Source organism: Bubalus bubalis, chromosome 2 (assembly GCF_019923935.1).
Source record: "Bubalus bubalis isolate 160015118507 breed Murrah chromosome 2, NDDB_SH_1, whole genome shotgun sequence".
Taxonomy (NCBI): Eukaryota; Metazoa; Chordata; class Mammalia; order Artiodactyla; family Bovidae; genus Bubalus; species Bubalus bubalis.
The window spans coordinates 138,758,170-138,776,741 of NC_059158.1; the positions used below are offsets into that span (position 1 = coordinate 138,758,170).

The window sequence follows — 18,572 nt, forward strand, 5'->3', positions numbered from 1 at the left end:
CTTGTGGCTCAGCTGATAAAGAATCTGCCTGCAATGAGGGAGACCTGGCTTCAATCCCTGGGTTGGGAAGATCCCCTGGAGAAGGAAAAGGCTACCCACTCCAGTATTCTGGCCTGGAGAATTCCATGGACCATATAGTCCATGGGGTCGCAAAGAGTCGGACGTGATTGAATGACTTTCACTTCACTTCAGAGGGATAAGTTAAATAAAATATAGTAAGCCATATTATGGACTTCCTTAAAACCATTAAAATTGTGTTAGAAGAATATTTGATGATGTGAAGAACTCCTCATAGTATGTTTTGTGAGAGAGTCTGGTTGCAAAAAAAATATACACTATAGCATTTAAATTGTATTTGTATGTATATGCGTCTAAAATGTTAGCAGGGTATTAATAGTGATTATTTTTAAATAAGGAGAGGGAGTTTTATTTTCTTGCACATGCTTTTCTGTGTTTTTTCTGTATTTACCAAACTCTTAACAATGAACCTGACTAATTTTCATAATTGAATAAAAATAGGTGTTAAGGAAGAAAATGATACTATTTTATCATTCAAAAACAACTAGAAGAGAGATATTGGGAATAAATACCCTACACTTGAAAAAGAAAAGCCCACAGAGTATATTCTGCTTATGAATGATCATACCTCTTACAAACTGTACTTCATGGTTGCTGGGGAAGAAGTTTGCTTGTTACCTAAATCTTGTTTTTCATGAAATAATTTTTTTTTATCATAATAGTAGGGACTGAAAGCTATTCAGTGAATAGGTATAGTTGCCATCTAAGAGGTGACATTAGGGTACCTATTGCCATAGAGACAGACAGTGGAAGCACTTACTGCTCCAATCCCCTTTGTAAGCTAAGAAAGAAAAATCACTCACTGAGAGGGGAGCCTGGTTCCCTGGAGCTGGGCCTGCAATAAGCAGTAAAGCACCTGGACTGTGGTTAGCCAGTTTTCATTTCATATCCCCAAGTGTCCCATGGTATTGGAACCACACCTGCTGGCCAAATCTCATTCATATTTTTAAAATGTAATTTCTAATTGCAGGTACACCATGGTTTTCCAAAGTTTAAAACAAAAGACTTTAGTGGAAAGCAGAAATACTTCTTTTTAACTTAATTTTATTTTTTGGCTGTGCTATGCAGCTTGTGGGATCTTAGTTCCCTGACTGAAGATTGAACCCCGGCCCCGGGCAGTGAAAGTGTCATGTCCTAATCACTGGAACCACCAGAGAATTCCCATGGAAAGCAGAACTACTTCTAATGATGTGTTCGTTTATAGTTCCCTTTGGAAAAGATTTTTCGTTTTGGTAGGGAGTTGAGAGTAACTATCCCTATAGCTAGCATAGGCTGTCCATAACATGTAAGTGTTAGTCGCTCAGTCGTATCCGACTCTTTGTGACCCCATGGATTGTAGCCTGCCAGGTTCCTCTGTCCATGGAACTCTCCAGGCAAGAAGTGGATAACCATTCCCTTCTTCAGAGGATCTTTCTAACTCAGGGATTGAACCTGGGTCTTCTCCATTGAAGGCAGATTCTTTACCATCTGGCCTTACCAAGTGTTAAACTTGGCCAGTTGTGGACATGACCAAAAATACTGTTGATGTCTCAGTTGGTTATTTCTTTAAGGAGGTGCTGTAGATATGGGCCAGACACATGCCATGATGATCTCAAAAACCATTTTTACTTTAGGATTTGCATTGTATAGGTTGACATCTTTAGTGCTCTTATGTATTCATGTTAGTATTTATTTTAAGATAAATGTCTTTTAAGATACTCTGCAGATCCAGTGATCATTTAAAAACATAAATCAGATCATATCACTTTCTTGCTTCCAGGGGCTTCCTATGAAAACAGAACTAAAACTCCTCTCTGTGGCTTACAGGGCTATTTATGACCTGGCCTTGCCTTCCCATCTCACTTGCTGCTCCCAGCCTCACCTTTGTACACTCTCTTCTGTTCACTTCACTCAGCCCTGTGGGCTTGCTTTCTTCAGTCAGACTCAGCTTGCTCCTATATCCAGGCCATTTTACTTGCAGTTCTCTCTGCCTGGAATGTTCTTCTCTTCGGTTGCTTCTTATCTCTTAATTCTTAGCTCAAGTGTCATATCCTCAGAGAAAAGCGAAAGTGAAAGTTGTTCAGTCATGTCCAACTCTTTGCTACCCCATGGACTATACAGTCCTTGGAATTCTCCAGATGGGAACACTGGAGTGGGTAGCCTTTGCCTTCTCCAGGGGATCATCCTAACCCAGGGAACAAACCCAGGTCTCGCGCTTCCCTAACCGCTATCTCCAGCTGTCACTCTATTACATAACCCTATTTGATTTCCATGATCTTATTCAGCAGTGTTGAAAAATGCCTGACTTTTGTCCTTTTCCTTTTACTCTCGATTTGATTATATATTCCAAGAGGCCAGAGACTGTCTGCCTTGCTTATTGTTGGTAACCCTAGCATCTAAAACACTGCTGACACATAGTATGTTATCAATTAATGTCAATTGGATAAAATGTAAATGAATTCATCTATATAGTTGGTGAAATAATGTAGTTCCCATACTATCTCTGAATGTGTTTTATGGAAAACCTTTAAATGCCCTGTGTTTTATCTCTATGATACTATCCTAGCCAAATTGTTCCCTGCCTTACACATATAGTTGGAAACCTATAGACTAAGGCAAAGGGCTTTGCAGATGGCCCAGTGGTAAAGAATCCACTTGCAATGTAGGAGATACAGGTTCGATTCCTGGGTCAGGAAAATCCCCTGGAGAAGGACATGGCAACCCACTCCAATATGCTTGCCTGGAAAATTCCATAGTATCCTGGTAGGCTACAGTCCATGGGATTGAAAACAGACACTCTGAGCACACACACACACACACACACACACACACACACAGATACACACACACACACATTCTAAGGCAAAACTATGGAGACAGGAAAAAGATCAGTAGCTTCAAGGGCTGGGGGCAGGATAGGGTGAGTGAGGGATGAACAGGTGGATCACAGGGCTTTTTTAGGGCAGTTTAATTATTCTGCATAATAATATAATAGTGGATTGCACCATTATACGTTAGTCAAAACCCATAGAATGTAAAACACAAAGAGTTAACCCTAATGTGAACTATGAACTTTAGTTGATAATAAAGTATCAATATTGGCACATCAATTGTAGTAAATGTACCACACTAATGCAAGATGTTAACAGTGGGGAAAACTGGGGGTGAGGTGGAGTGAGAGAGTTCATGGGAACTCTCTGTACTTTTTGCTCAACTTTGATGCAAGCCTAAAACTTCTAAAAATAAAGCCTAAAAAGCCCCATACAGACTATTAATAAAAACTTATTTGGATGACTAACGCAAAAGACAAATCTAGAGTTTATTGCCTAGTGGTGGTGGTGGTTCAGTTCAGTTCAGCTCAGTCGCTCAGTCATGTCCGACTCTTTGTGACCCCATGAATTGCAGCACGCCAGGCCTCCCTGTCCATCACCAACTCCCGGAGTTCACTCAGACTCACATCCATCAAGTCAATGATGCCATCCAGCCATCTCATCCTCTGTCGTCCCCTTCTCCTCCTGCCCCCAATCCCTCCCAGCATCAGAGTCTTTTCCAATGAGTCAACTCTTTGCATGAGGTGGCCAAAGTACTGGAGTTTCAGCTTTAGCATCATTCCTTCCAAAGAAATCCCAGGGCTGATCTCCTTCAGAATGGACTGGTTGGATCTCCTTGCAGTCCAAGGGACTCTCAAGAGTCCTCTCCAACACCACAGTTCAAAAGCATCAATTCTTTGGCGCTCAGCCTTCTTCACAGTCCAACTCTCACATCCATACGTGACCACAGGAAAAACCTTAGCCTCAGGGGGCAGGTATTCCAAAATGAACAGCTTGTGTGTTCAACTTAGACTTAAGTTGCTTAAAAATGTCTCAAAAGTGGTAATAAACTGTATGTACTCAGTCAGTCATGTCTGTCTCTTTGCAACCTCATGGACTGTAGCCCACCAGGCTCTTCTGTCTGTGGGATTCTCCAAGCAAGAATACTGGAGTAGGTTGCCATTTCCTCCTCCAGGGGATCTTCCTGACCCAGGGATTGAACCTGAGTCTCCTGTATTGGCAGGTGGATTCTTTACCACTAGTGCTACCTGGGAAGCCCAGCTGTATAGATGCCATCTAAGAAGAAATGTTGTAACCACTAAAAAAATACAGATTATGTTTAGAATAGAAAAACAACCTGAAATCATTTCTGAACAGATATAAATGTTTGGCTTATTTCAGTATCAAAAGAAACAAATCAGGCAGCCGGGTACCCTACATTTATTGAAAGTCAACCCAAATGCATCAAACTTTACTACTTATCATCAGGAAGTAAAGTCAAATACTCTCAAAAACATTGACCTTGAGCTCATCTGCACAATTTTTTTTCCCCTAAATTTGGCTTTTCCCTAATGACCTGAGGTGGTCCTATTCCTTACTGAACATTGATTAATTTAATATTTGGAAATATTTCCTCTTGAGGATTTTAGAAATTCAGCCTTAGAAGTCATCTTATATTGCTACTAAAATTATATTATAGCATATGTATTGGTATCAAGGAATCAAAAGCCAAATATATCCATAATAGAGTGGGTTTATTTGCATGGCACAATTTCAGAAGACACCCCATCCCCATTTCATATCTTATTTAAGACATATGTTTTCTACCTGCTCACTGGTACTTAAAATTTCAAAATTATAACCAATTCTTTGATTAAAGGTTAAGACTTTAATCTCTTAAAATGCAAGAAAATCTTAGTAAGTAGTAACACATCGAGTTATCAGTAATTTGTACCTTTGGATGAATTTAACATATCCTGTCCTACAGGCAGTTTTTCACCTGGAGAAAGGAAGAGATCCTAATGACCGAGTGTTCCCCAAGTCTGCGTAAGGTAGGGGTGAGATTGCTCAAACAATTGCAATTTTACTTAAGAGCAGCTCTGTCTACAATCTCCCTCAGTGCTGTGAGTAGGCATGTAGCTATCTAAATTCCTGGCTGATAGTTAGGGCAACAAAAGTAGAGGTGACTTTCCTGATATCAAACACATGTCACAGCCAGAGGTGAGAAGTGACAGCCTCTGAAAAGCACTAAAGCAAACTGGCAACATTATTAATCAATAACTCAAGCAAGTAGAAGAGGGCCTAAACACTGAAGGTGGCACTGATGTCTCCTTCCCAGGCCAGTGACACACGGAGGCAACTGGTGGGGTCAGACTCCTTGCTGCACTGCCATTTTGGTGGCTCTCTATCATCATGACAAGTTTTCAGAAACTCCCAGAGCCTTAATTTAAAATCAGAATGTCATTTCTAACCGACTTGTCCCTTTATTGTACTGATCTATGGGAGATTGGATCCACACAGTCAAAGGCTTTGGCATAGTCAATAAAGCAGAAATAGATGTTTTTCTGGAACTCTCTTGCTTTTTCAATGATCCAGCGGAGGTTGGCAATTTGGTCTCTGGTTCCTCTACCTTTTCTAAAACCAGCTTGAACATCTGGAAGTTCACGGTTCACGTATTGCTGAAGCCTGGCTTGGAGAATTTTGAGCATTGCTTTACTAGTGTGTGAGATGAGTGCAATTGTGCGGTAGTTTGAACATTCTTTGGCGTTGCCTTTCTTTGGAATTGGAATGAAAACTGACCTTTCCCAGTCCTGTGGCCACTGCTGAGTTTTCCCAATTTGCTGGCATATTGAGTGCAGCACTTTAACAGCATCATCTTTTAGGATTTGTAATAGCTCTTCTGGAATTTCATCACCTCCACTACCTTTGTTCATAGTGATGCTTCCTAAGGCCCACTTGACTTCACATTCCAGGATGTCTGACTCTAGGTGAGTGTGAGTGATCACATCATTGTGATTATCTGCATCATGAAGATCTTTTTTATACAGTTCTTCTATGTATTCTTGCCACCTTTTCTTAATATCTTCTGCTTCTGTTAGGTCCATACCATTTCTGACCTTTATTGAGCCGATCTGTGTATGAAATGTTCCCTTGGTATCTCTAATTTTCTTGAAGAGATCCCTAGGCTTTCCCATTCTATTGTTCTCCTCTATTTCTTTGCATTGATCGCTGAGGAAGACTTTCTTATTGCTTCTTGTTATTCTTTGGAACTCTGCATTCAAATGGGTATGTCTTTCCTTTTCTCCTTTGCTTTTCGCTTCTTTTCTTTTCACAGCTATTTGTAAGGCCTCCTCAGGCAGCCTTTTTTTGCTTTTTTATATAACTTTTTCTTGGGGATGGTCTTGATCTCTGTCTCCTGTACAATGTCACAAACCTCTGTCCATAGTTCATCAGGTACTCTGTCTATCAGATCTAGTTCCTTAAATCTATTTCTCACTTCCACTGTATAGTCATAAAGGATATGATATAGATCATACCTGAATGGTCTCGTGGTTTTCCCACTTTCTTCAATTTAAGTCTGAATTTGGCAATAAGGAGCTCATGATCTGAGCCACAGTCAGCTCCTGGTCTTGTTTTTGCTGACTGTCTAGAGCTTCTCCATCTTTGCCTGCAAAAATATAATCAATCTGATTTCAGTGTTGGCCATCTGGTGAGATCCATGTGTAGAGTTTTCTCTTGTGTTGTTGGAAGAGCAGTGGGAATAATCATCCTCAAATTCTATTTCTGATAGGCTTGAGAAGCTTTCATCCACCTGTGCTGCCTGTTTTGCCACCCTAATCCCCCATTTCCTTCTGTTTGAACCCTCTCCTTCAGTCAAGCTATTTGGTTTGCCAGGTATTTTTCATTTTCCATCCTTTGTTTTTCTGTTGTACTCTACCTCAAATGACTTCCTAGCCTTAATTCCTTCTGCATCAATCTAAGGCCAGCCCTTTGTCCTAATCTCTTGCAAAACTGACTTTAAGAAAAACTTCATTTATTGATTTTATTCATGAATTCAACACATGTAAACTTTAAAGAACTTTAGTAGATTATGTGCAAAATAGAGGTGAATAAATAGAGACATGGTTTTCAGAACAAGTAGCCATAGTATGAAGCATGACAGCTCTTTGAGTCAAGAGAAATATAAGTAAAATGAGATAAGTGTGTATATTTGCCAGTTGTAACAACACTTCTTTCGATGTATCATTTTGTCTATGTCTTTAGTCTTTTGATTTGTTAATTTAACAAAAAAACTGTGCACACATGTTACTATGCAAGTTGCTGGGGGAAAGAAATGGTATGAAGCAAAATTTCTGTCCTTGAGGAATGGGAAATACTGATATGAAGGCAAGATTTACACCTGAAAAGGGGAAGGAGCAGAAACACATAGTGTCCCGGCAGTGAAACAGATGATATTTTATGTCCCGAGATGGATGGAGTCTAAGGATCTTGAGTGCTTATGGTGGATTTTTCACAGTGACTTGTAATATACCCCCTCTATGACTTTTACCCTGTCTCACCCCCGTGCTCAGCAGAAAATAATTTGCAAATGGTTTTGATAGAAAAATACTATCTAACCTTTGTAAATTGTTTTCTTTAGATACCTGAATTTTTACTTTTCTATTGTTCTTACCTGTCTAATTTTCCATGCATAGTCAAGAAGTATTGCCTAACATATTTTGTTTTTTTTTAAATGTTTTAAATTAATCTGAACACTTCTGAGTAGTGTTTTAAATATAGAAATCAGAGGTGGAAGAGTTGCAGGGAATTACAAGTGTAAAAAATGCAACCAAAGCATTCTCCAAAGGTGACTTCTGTGCTCAATAACATTAACATAAAAGTTGAAACTTTGCTATGAATACAGCAACAGATTTTCTGAACATAAAATCAAATCAATCTAGAGAACAAAAGTCAAGAATTATTTAATCTTTTTCATAGTCGTGTGATTTGGAGAGCAGTTGATTGTGTTAACATAGCTAGGAATCTAGCAAAGAGAGCCAATCACTATCTTTTATCACTCTTGGGGTAGAATCAATGTACGGGCTGGTATCACGCTGAAGCCAAACAATGGATTCAATTGAATACATTTTCTACTCTTAGTATTATCAGTATACGTTGAGCTGAAGAATGGGAAAAAGTTGTAAGTATGTCAACAGCCCTCCAATGCAGCTTTAGTTTTAGTTATTGAAATCAATTTAAATTGAAATTAAGTCAAAAGTATTCTCCATTCATTGCTCTCTCTTGTTGTGAAGTTTGTATAGAACTTTATATTAGTTTGCATTTTAAAAAGCATGTTGGGTTGTGTAGTGATGAAACCCAGGAAAAAAAAAACCCATTGGCATGTATTTAACCAGAGCTGGTTATTTAAAAACAAAATGTGTAGTCAGTGCATTGAAACTGCTTACTCTTGGGTGTGGCAATGTTTTCTATACATTTTCTATATATATTGCGGGAATTGTCAGCATATGAGGGTTAGCAGCATTTTCACTTGGTACAAAGGTCCCAAGAACACAGGGTATCAGAGATGTATCAATAAGCAAGTATTTTGGGGAGCTTCTTTGTGAAATATTGTGCATGAATGCTCAGGATTTGCTTTGCATTCCTGAATACTCAAGTTCTTGCAACAGTTGTAATTTAAGAGAGTGTAAGATTGTCACATTGGTCTGAAAAATTCTGGAGAAGGTTCATGAAGTTTCAGTTCAGTTCAGTTCAGTCTCTCAATTGGGTCCAACTCTTTTCGACCCCATGAATCGCAGCATGCCAGGCCTCCCTGTCCATCACCAACTCCCGGAGTTCACGCAAACTCATGTCCATTGAGTCGGTGATGCCTTCCAGCCATCTCATCCTCTGTCGTCCCCTTCTCCTCCTGCCCCCAATCCCTCCCAGCATCAGAGTCTTTTCCAATGAGTCAACTTTTCGCATGAGGTGGCCAAAGAATTGGAGTTTCACCTTTAGCATCAGACCTTCCAATGAGCACCCAGGACTGATCTCCTTTAGAATGGTTTAGTCACTAGGAAATAGTATGAATGAACTAAATTTTAATCATAGTGAGATAAAAACAAACATTTCTAATGATTACTCAAGGTATAGCTGACAATTATATCTTAGAATCAGAACAACTGGAGAAAAGAAAAGGTAAAATTATCCATTTATGCAGGAAGCTGCTCATGTGGTATTGATAGATTCTGTTGCTACCATGAATGTGAAGACAGAGGTCCTTTGACCTGCTCTGTGTGAGTTCCCCTTTCCTGCTCCATTGTAATTCAGACTAGGAAACATCATTCAGAGCTGGCTCCAGGACAGAGAATACTAACTTCATCACATACACCAAAGGCAGTAGACTTCCAGTAAGCTGGTAAATGTTAGATGTGTTCCTGTATCACTGAAAATTAGCAGTCTTATAATATTGAATTTGCTTAAAACCAAAAGATGCCCATCTATCAAGAGTGCTTTTTATCCCTCTGATTTAAAATGTTTAAGTAAATTAAAAATTAAAGAAAATTATATTCATTCTAGTTAGCAAATGTATTTGTAACAACAATCAGATATTAAAGTGTACCAAGTTTAATAAAATTCAAGTCTTATTTTAAACAATCTGAATAGATGAGCCACTATTGAACTAAAAACTAAAGCCCAGTGTTTTGATTAGAAAGAGGATAAGAGATAGATTATTTTGGTCTTCTTAGAAGGTCTAGAGAACAGATTGGCTTTTTATAGATTCACATATTCTTAAGTGATTGCCTTTTCAAATTTGATAACTCCTTCCTGAAAAAACAATGGACACAAGTAAGTATATTTCTTCCTAGATTTCATAGGAAGAATATCTATATCGGTTCATGTGTGCTGCTTGACTTGAAGGGGGAAGCAGTCATGGAAAAAAGGTATTTTCATGTTCCTTTGCTTGGTGAATTCTAATTTATAAAATGCTAATCACCAACTTGCACTTGCAGTAGAAATTCTACACTCTTAATATAATATTAGCATTGCAGAACAGTTTATAAGGTCTGCACCTCAGGAATGCTTGAGTTCTAGTGTAAAGTTTTTTACCAGCTAGCAGTATGGCTTAAGGCAAGTTAGTTTGGGACTGAATTTTTTTATCTGTAAAATGGGGTTGTCTGTGATAGATGGTCATTAAGGTTACTTCTAGATATAAACTTCTGTGGTTCTAAGAATGTAGATGTAATTCAGGATAAAATTATAATCTATGGATGGTGATGAGTAATATTTTGATGAAATCTCATCTTTCCAGTACCATTAAATAGTTACATTGACTCTGCAATGATCCTAGGCAATTAGTCAAATCCCTACTGAGCTGGGAAGACAGTTTTTTTCACACAGATTAGACAATTTAATCCATCTTTGAGTAAAAGCGTTACTGTCCCCTTCAGTAAAGTTTTTGTTTTAAATAAATGATTTTGATCTTAACTGACAACTTTACACACCCCTGTTCAGGTCACATGTAATGCTTAAAGTGACATCAACCTTTATCTGGGTAAGTCCTCTGTTCTTTTAGATTCAAAGCCATGGCAAGGAATTAAGATCTTTTTGGAGATATTCATGTAACAGAACCAAAAAAAAGCTCTTTGTATCACTCCAACAGCAAAGGCAACTGGGAGCTGAGGCTGAGACATCAGATATGTAAATCAGGCTGCTGCCAGATTCTATCTGAGTTCAACCCAGCTTTGGCTGTCTAAGTCTACCTACTGCCCTGCTGGGGGATTATTTGAGGACATGCGTCTCACCTTCACTCCTTGGCTTTGTATTTCATTTCCATCAGGATCTGTAGAGACATAGGAAGGAGATGAAACTCAAGTCAACCATTTTTCCTTTCTAACAACTTACATAAATTACTTATCTAAACTGGGGGGAAAGGTTTGAAATTGTTGATTTAAGTATGGTTTGGCTTTGTTGGTACATTTCAGTTATCTAGTTTTATTTGTTTTCTCTACAACTGCTAATAATTGAAAGTTGACTGCAGAAAACAGAATAAAATAATTTTTATAAATACAATGGAAGCTGTTATCTTAGAAAAGAGGATCAAAATGCTTTTATAAAAAAGTTTGTATAAACAATGATTTTAAGTTCTGAGAATATTAATAACAAGGTGTTTTAGAGTAAAAGTTCTGACTTTTATGACTAGAGTCTTTCAAATTATCCTCAGGGATACTCTTCTATGTTGAAGGTTAAATCACACTTGACTATCTCTTTATGAAGTGATCTATTCAGGTCTTCCCTGTAGCTCAAAGGGTTAAGAGTTCTCCTGCAATGCAGGAGACCACGGTTCGATTCCTGGATCAGGAAGATCCTCTGGAGAAGGGAATGGCAATCCACTCCAGTATTCTTGCCTGTAAAATCCCATGGACAGAGGAGACTGGCGGGGTCCATGGGGTGGCAAAGAGTCGGATACGACTGAGCAACTACTACTACTACTATTCAGTTCCGTTCAGTTCAGTCGCCCAGTCATGTCCGACTTTTCGACCCCATGAACTGCAGCATGCCAGGCCTCCCTGTCTATCACCAACTCCCAGAGTTTACCCAAACTCATGTCCATCGAGTTGGTGATGCCATCCAGCCATCTCTTCCTCTGTCGTCCCCTTCTACTCTGCCACCAATCCCTCCCAGCATCAGGTGAGTCAACTCTTCACATGAGGTGGCCAAAGTATTGGAGTTTCAGCTTCAGCATCAGTCCTTCCAATGAATACCCAGAACTGATCTCCTTTAGGATGGACTGGTTGGATCTCCTTGCAGTTCAAGGGACTCTCAAGAGTCTTCTCCAACACCACAATTCAAAAGCATCAATTCTTCGGTGCTCAGCTTTCTTTATAGTCCAATTCTCACATCCATACATGACCACTGGAAAATCCATAGCCTTGACTAGACGGATCTTTGTTGGCAAAGTAATGTCTCTACTTTTTAATATGCTATCTAGGTTGGTCATAACTTTCCTTCCAAGGAGTAAGTGTCTTTTAATTTCTTGGCTGCAATCACTATCTGCAGTGATTTTGGAGCCCCCCAAAATAAAGTCTGACACTGTTTCCATTGTTTCCCCATCTATTTCCCATGTGGGAAAAACGAATTTCTTATACTATGGGATTAACAAATATTTACTTGGGAGATTTTGAAGAGAACTTGAATCATAGGGTTTATTGTATGTTTTGGTCCTGAATTTGTTTTGCCTCAAAGAAGTAATACAGTTTTAAGATTTATTTTCTGATACTTGAGTATTACATTTTCTATAGGTATAATCCTACTAAAAACTTTATTTTTCAGTACTCAATTTAAAAGAGAATTAAGAACATGTAAGATTATAGAAAAATGGAGAACCTAGGAAAAAGACTAGAGACCAAAAGAGATTATATTTCAAAAAATACAATCATAAGTTTGAAGTGATCAATAATAAATAAAATGCATATTGTCTACATGTGTGGGTAATTGATATGTAGAAGAAATCAGTATCACAGGTAAGATAAGGAAAAGGTGATGTAAATGGATAGATACCTAAATGGATCCCCAACCCAGGGATCAAACCCAGGTCTCCTGCACTGCAGACAGATTCGTTACTGACTGAGCTACAAGGGAAGCCTGTAGGGTAATAAAGTGGTGTCAACTGTTGAACTGACAAGAATGAGATCTGGGGATAGGCCAAGGGGTACTCTGTGATGAGACCACACTTTGGGGGTCTCAGTGGAATCTTTGCAGGCAAGAGTCAAAGCATTGGGATAGTTTTTTAAGGAAAGGTTGACGAGGACAAACACTCAAAGGCCAATCGAGTATTTTGTTATTGATTTTACTTGCTTACTTTACGATAGGAGATACTGTATGGAAAAGGGAAAAACCAGGGAAGGAGCAGAAATTGTAGATGAAAAAATGATTCGTTAGGAATGAATTCCTCAAAGAAGCGGGGAAAGGTGAGATTGGAAGTCGGGGTTGGAAGAGTTAGCCTTGGCAAAGAGGGCACTTCCTTCTCAGGTTGTCACAAAGAGGCTGTGGCATCTTTGGAGGTAGGAAGTATATTCCTTTCATACTCAACACTGAGGAGATACTTACTTGCAGTACAGTACTGTGAAGAAAACTGGCCACATACAATAAAGAGTTTCTTTTTCGTTTAGTCAGAGAATATGTTTTCCACTGAGAGCAAAACCAAGAGAAATGAATGTCAGTCAAGATTTTGTCAAAGGAAATTACCAATCTTGTCCCTTTTGAAGTGTTTCCTTAAAAGGAAACATTTGAACATGGTTGCAGTAGTTCAGTTATGGGCATGGCCTCATGTTTTTACTGATGGGCTGAATCTGATAACTTTGGAAAGCTACATTTCAGGTTCAAAACATGGCATGTGTGAAGGCCAGACAAATCAGAGGGAGTCTGAAATTTTAATTCCAGTTTAATCATTAATTAGTTCTATTTTTTTAGATGAGAATCTTAATTATTATAAGTCTTAGTTTCCTTTTTTCACAAAATTAAGGGGGTGGTCCTGATAGTTAAGATTCTTTTAGCCTTAAAATGATTCTAAAAATGTATAGTATATTAGGTCTTGCTCACGGTAAAGTCACCGAAAGTACTTTTCTCTTTATGAATATTTCCCTTGCTTGAATTTCATGAAAACATTTTAGATGCTATTTAACTAATTGGAACATCTGATAACTTTGAAAAATCCTAAAAATTCAGTTGATGTTGCATGTGTAGATGCTAAACTTAGAAAAGACTAAATCAAATTGCCTTCATATTAAATTTTTCTTTGATGGTGAGTTTCATTCACTTGTAACCTGCTATAAACTAGGCTACTCTTAGCCATTTGATAAATGGTTATTCAGAAGCATTCCACTTCCTCTTGGCAGTTAAAAGAGTTAATGCAGTTAAACAGTTTGGTGCAACTTAGACCTTCTTGAGTGTCTAGTTTATGGTTTTAATAGTCGATTTAGCCCTCCAAATAAGTCACTTCAAGTGAAAAGTGAAAGTGAAGTAGCTTAGTCGTGTCCGACTCTTTGTGACCCCATGGACTGTAGCCCGCCAGGCTTCTCAGTCCATGGGATTTTCCAGGCAAGAGTACTGGAGTGGGTTGCCATTCCCTTCTCCAGGGGATCTTCCCGACCCAGGGATCGAACCTGGGTCTCCTGCATTGTAGGCAGACACTTTACCCTCTGAGCCACCAGGGAAGCCCAAGTCATTTCAAACTATTATCTTATGCAGAAATATAAGTAATTAAAGTTTGATTGAATTACATATCATATTTCATTCATTCATTTTAGCAGACTTCCCTACTAGACCATGGAGCCCCATGGAGATAGAAATGTGTCTGTTTCTGCTCCTCAGTGTATCATACCCCTTGTAGTTACTACAGTGCTTACACATAAAAGCTGCTGAGTAGATATTTTTTAAATGAATGAATGGTATGATTTTACTCTTGTGGAGTTGTTAGGCACTAAACATTTGTGATTCAAATATCCTTTTCCATTTGAAGATTTGTAATAATAAATCACTTCATATTTGAAAGTGATTGTATAAAATTACAATCTGTTCAACAACATTTCATTATGAAGAATATGTGTCTTAAGACCTTTTGTGTCCACTTTGGATTCTGCCTTGAGCTCTCTTTAGATCATTGAGCCAGACAGAGAAATCATGGAATAGCCAGATTAAAAGGGACATTTATTAGGAGTAGAAATGAAGAGGAACTGAAGAGCCTCTTGATGAAAGTGGAAGAGGAGAGTGAAAAAGCTGGCTTAAAACTCAACATTCAGAAAATTAAGATCATGGGATCTGGTCCCATCACTTCATGGCAAATAGATGGGGAAACAATGGAAACTGTGAGAGGCTTTATTTTCTTGGGCTCCAAAATCACTGCAGATGGTGACTGCAGCCACGAAATTAAAAGACACTCCTTGGAAGAAAAGCTATGACCAACCTAGACAGCAGAGACATTACTTTGCTGACAAAGGTCTGTCTAGTCAAAGCTGTGGTTTTTCCAGTGGTCATGTATGGATGTGAGAGTTGGACTATAAAGAAAGCTGAGCACTGAAGAATTGATGCTTTTGAACTGTGGTGTTGGAGAAGACTCTTGAGAGTCCCTTGGACTGCAAGGAGATCAAACCAGTCAATCCTGAAGGAGATCAATCCTGAATATTCATTGGAAGGACTGATGCTGAAGCTGAAACTCCAATACTTTGGCCACCTGATGTGAAGAACTGACTCATTGGAAAAGACCCTGATACTGGGAAAGATTGAAGGCGGGAGGAGAAGGGGACGACAGAGGATGAGATGGTTGGATGGTATCATCGACTTGATGGACATGAATTTGAGCAAGCTCCAGGAGTTGGTGATGGCCAGGGAAGCCTGGGATGCTGCCATCCACGGGGTCTCAAAGAGTCAGACACGACTGAGTGACTGAACTGAATTCAACTGAACTGATTAGGAATAGAAGAGTGACTGGACATTCAGGGAGTGTTCATTTGCTTATTGGTGCCTTTCTTTGGCTATTTCTTTAGAAGAGCCCCAATTCCTTATGTTTCTGATCACAACTTCTGTAACTATTTCTGTCTTCCCCCTTCTTCACATACATATTTTTCTTTTCTCTTTATCTCCAACAGCTGTCCTATTTCCCCTACTTCACTCAGTATATTAATCACCTCTTGGTCTTTTTCCTTTCTACCGAAATGTGAAGGGCAGGGACGCCATTTCAATGTTGTTGCCTACAAGCTGTGTGGAATCAGTGGTGATTATGACTCACAGCTCATTCTTGCCAATGGAGCCGCAGCCCTTCTCGAGGGAGGATCAGACCTCTGCCACCTTTGTGCCACTCAGATCCAAGTTTCCAACTTCACCGATGCTTTCAGTAGTCTTTTAAGCTCATCAATGGGTGATTACTTGTTCTAATTCTCATTACTGTTGTTCCAGTACCGTTAGTCTTGATGTTGCAGTAACTTGGGGTGAGGGAATTAAAAGAAAAGGTGTTCATGAATGTGACCTGGGACTTAAAGTGTGTATGCATATATTCAACAGTTGTTGATTTGGCACTCATGGTGTGCAGGCATGTTACATAACTGGAGCAGCCATAAGGTAAGTGGCTCTAGATGACGTGAGAGTGGATGGGGGTTGGAGCAGAGATCATCCTTCCCTCTCTCATTTCCTATGGTTACTCCATGGTGCCCCGTTACCGGCAGTATCATGTGGGTCTTTTTGAATATCATCTTTACAATGCGCCAGTTTAAGGATTCCTGACAACCACCTTCTAATGTTTGTTTTGTGACAGATGATCCAAGAGAGCCGATTTCTCATAGAAATGGCAGACACAGTCCAGGAAAAGATTGTGCAGTGTCAAAAAGCAGGTAATCTTCCCGCTTGCCCCTATTTTGCTTAGAAAGCCTAATGATGATTCTTGCAGACTTTACTTTTTACTCTTAAAATTAAAAGATTTTATGTGATAGTTTAATGATACTTTGAGTTGCACTGAAGCCTTTGTTTAGTACAGAAGAGATCTAGATGATAGTAAGTGGGTTGTCTGTGTGTATATAGAGATGGTATCTGAAGATATCTAGAGAGGTGAGGGTTTCTGAACTTACTGTTGTGATTTGGGAACCTATCAAAGCTGTTTACTACTGATATGGAAACTGTGGTTTTACATTGCCGCTTAAGAACCACTTTAGTTTTACCATTTGAACCATAATCCTGTTTACCTTCTAGGCTTTTGCCCCATTTACTAATCCTCATTTTAGGTCTGTTCTTTCTTCAAGGGTGCGATGGGTCCCATGTCTCTTACGTCTCATTGTTTGTTTATTTTCACCTTCATCCACGCCCCTGTACTTTTCCTCTCTCTTGGATCCATGTTCTCCCTAATCTATACACACACTAGTGATTATGATAAGGAAGGTGACACTGACAATTGCTTGATGTATATGCATATGATATATATGTTTAGTAAATATATATCATATATAAAAAATATATACTAAACATATATATCATATGCATATACATCATATGCTATGTTATTTCGGAGAAGGCAATGGCACCCCACTCCAGTACTCTTGCCTGGAAAATCCCATGGATGGAGGAGCCTGGTGGGCTGCAGTCCATGGGGTCGCTAAGAGTCAGACACGACTGAGTGACTTCACTTTCACCTTTCACTTTCATACATTGGAGAAGGAAATGGCAACCCACTCCAGTGTTCTTGCCTGGAGAATCCCAGGGACGGGGGAGTCTGGTGGGCTGCCGTCCATGGGGTCGCACAGAGTCGGACACGACTGAAGCGACTTAGCAGCAGCAGCAGCAGCATGCTATGTTATTTAGTCCTCATAACAACTCTGCAAGGTAATCATCATTATGTCCAATCTACAGAGGAGGCGTTTTAGATTCTGAGAGACTGAATGAATTATCCCAAATACCATATCAACATGTGGCAGAGGTGACCTTTGAACCTAGACCAAAATTTGAAAATGGTGCTTTTCACTACTGATCTGGAAGCTTAAATGTTTCTGTTGAAAGGAAGCATGAAAATAATAACAATACCAAATACTTACATTATGTTCCTATGTACCTGGCATTACTTTGAGAGCTTTGTATTTGTAGACTTATTTAATCTTCACCCAATTCCATGAGGTCAATACTCTTTGTTATTGCCATTGCACCGCTGAGGAGACTGAATGGCAGAGAGTTTCAGGGATTCATTCATGCTTACGAGCTTGTCAGTGGTAGGGCCAGGGGATAGATCTAGCCTCTGCAGCCATGCTTTTACTATGTATTGTGCTTGTGATGTTAACACCAGGCAAGTTAATGTGGTTTAAGCTGCATTAATACAAACCTAGTTGGTAGACAAGAAAGTGGTGGTAAAACCCTACCTCATGTGGGCTACTTCAATCCTATTTTAAGTACAGTGTTCCTGGATGTCATCCTTAAAGAGAGACATTATAATAAGCTGAAACATGTTAGAATGTTTAATCTGGAGAAGGGAAAGCTCTGGTAGACTTTAATCCAGTATCTTCAAATATTTAAAGGGCTGCACTGTGGAACAGAGATTAGACCTTGTTGGTGAGTCTAGCTAGAACCAAGGGGTAGAAGTTCCAGGGAGAAAGACTGGCTTGATATCAATCATAGCTTTCCAAAGATGGAATGAGCTTACCAGAAAAAAGTGTGATTCCCAATTTTGAGGTGCTAAGACAAAGGCTAGAGAAACAGATGATGGTGATGTTTTTCATAGTATTCAAGCTCAGGAGAATGGTTTAGCTGTAAATAACGAGGGCCATTCCCAAATCTGAAACATTTGGGTGTTTCCAGGAATGCTATTTTTTCTTAAACCTTTTTAGTTTTACTCAACATTTAGTAATTACCATTGTTGTGTTTGTAGGCTCCAGGCCTACTGTCAAGCCATATGGATGGTTCATAAGAAAAAGTAAGATATGTGCATCCTTCACATATGGTAGCCATTCACACATTACACCATTTTATATAAAAACCAGGCAGAAGACAGGCAAGATGGATGCAACCTGTTGGAAAAATTTGCTTCTTAACTTCTCATGTTTTTGTCTATGTATTCTTGCTGTTTAAAATTTAATCTAATGCATTGATTATTTTTAGTTTTCCTTTAAGGATAGCCATTGGGTGGTGATGAACAGAATGAGAAGAGAATTCAATTTGGGGATTTATAAATTATGAGAGGACAGAAATGAGAAATTA

General features: G+C 39.1%; 1 protein-coding gene across 4 annotated transcripts in view; it reads left to right on the plus strand.

Annotated features, from left to right (window-relative positions):
• Positions 1 to 18,572, plus strand: part of PLCL1 (phospholipase C like 1 (inactive)) — a 367,636-nt gene that overhangs the window by 300,634 nt on the left and 48,430 nt on the right. For all 4 annotated transcript variants that reach the window (XM_006078169.4, XM_025277943.3, XM_006078170.4 and 1 more), the window contains one exon: positions 16,153 to 16,228. In XM_006078169.4, the coding sequence (XP_006078231.1) occupies positions 16,153 to 16,228 (76 nt within the window). The remainder of the gene's footprint in view (positions 1 to 16,152; positions 16,229 to 18,572) is intronic.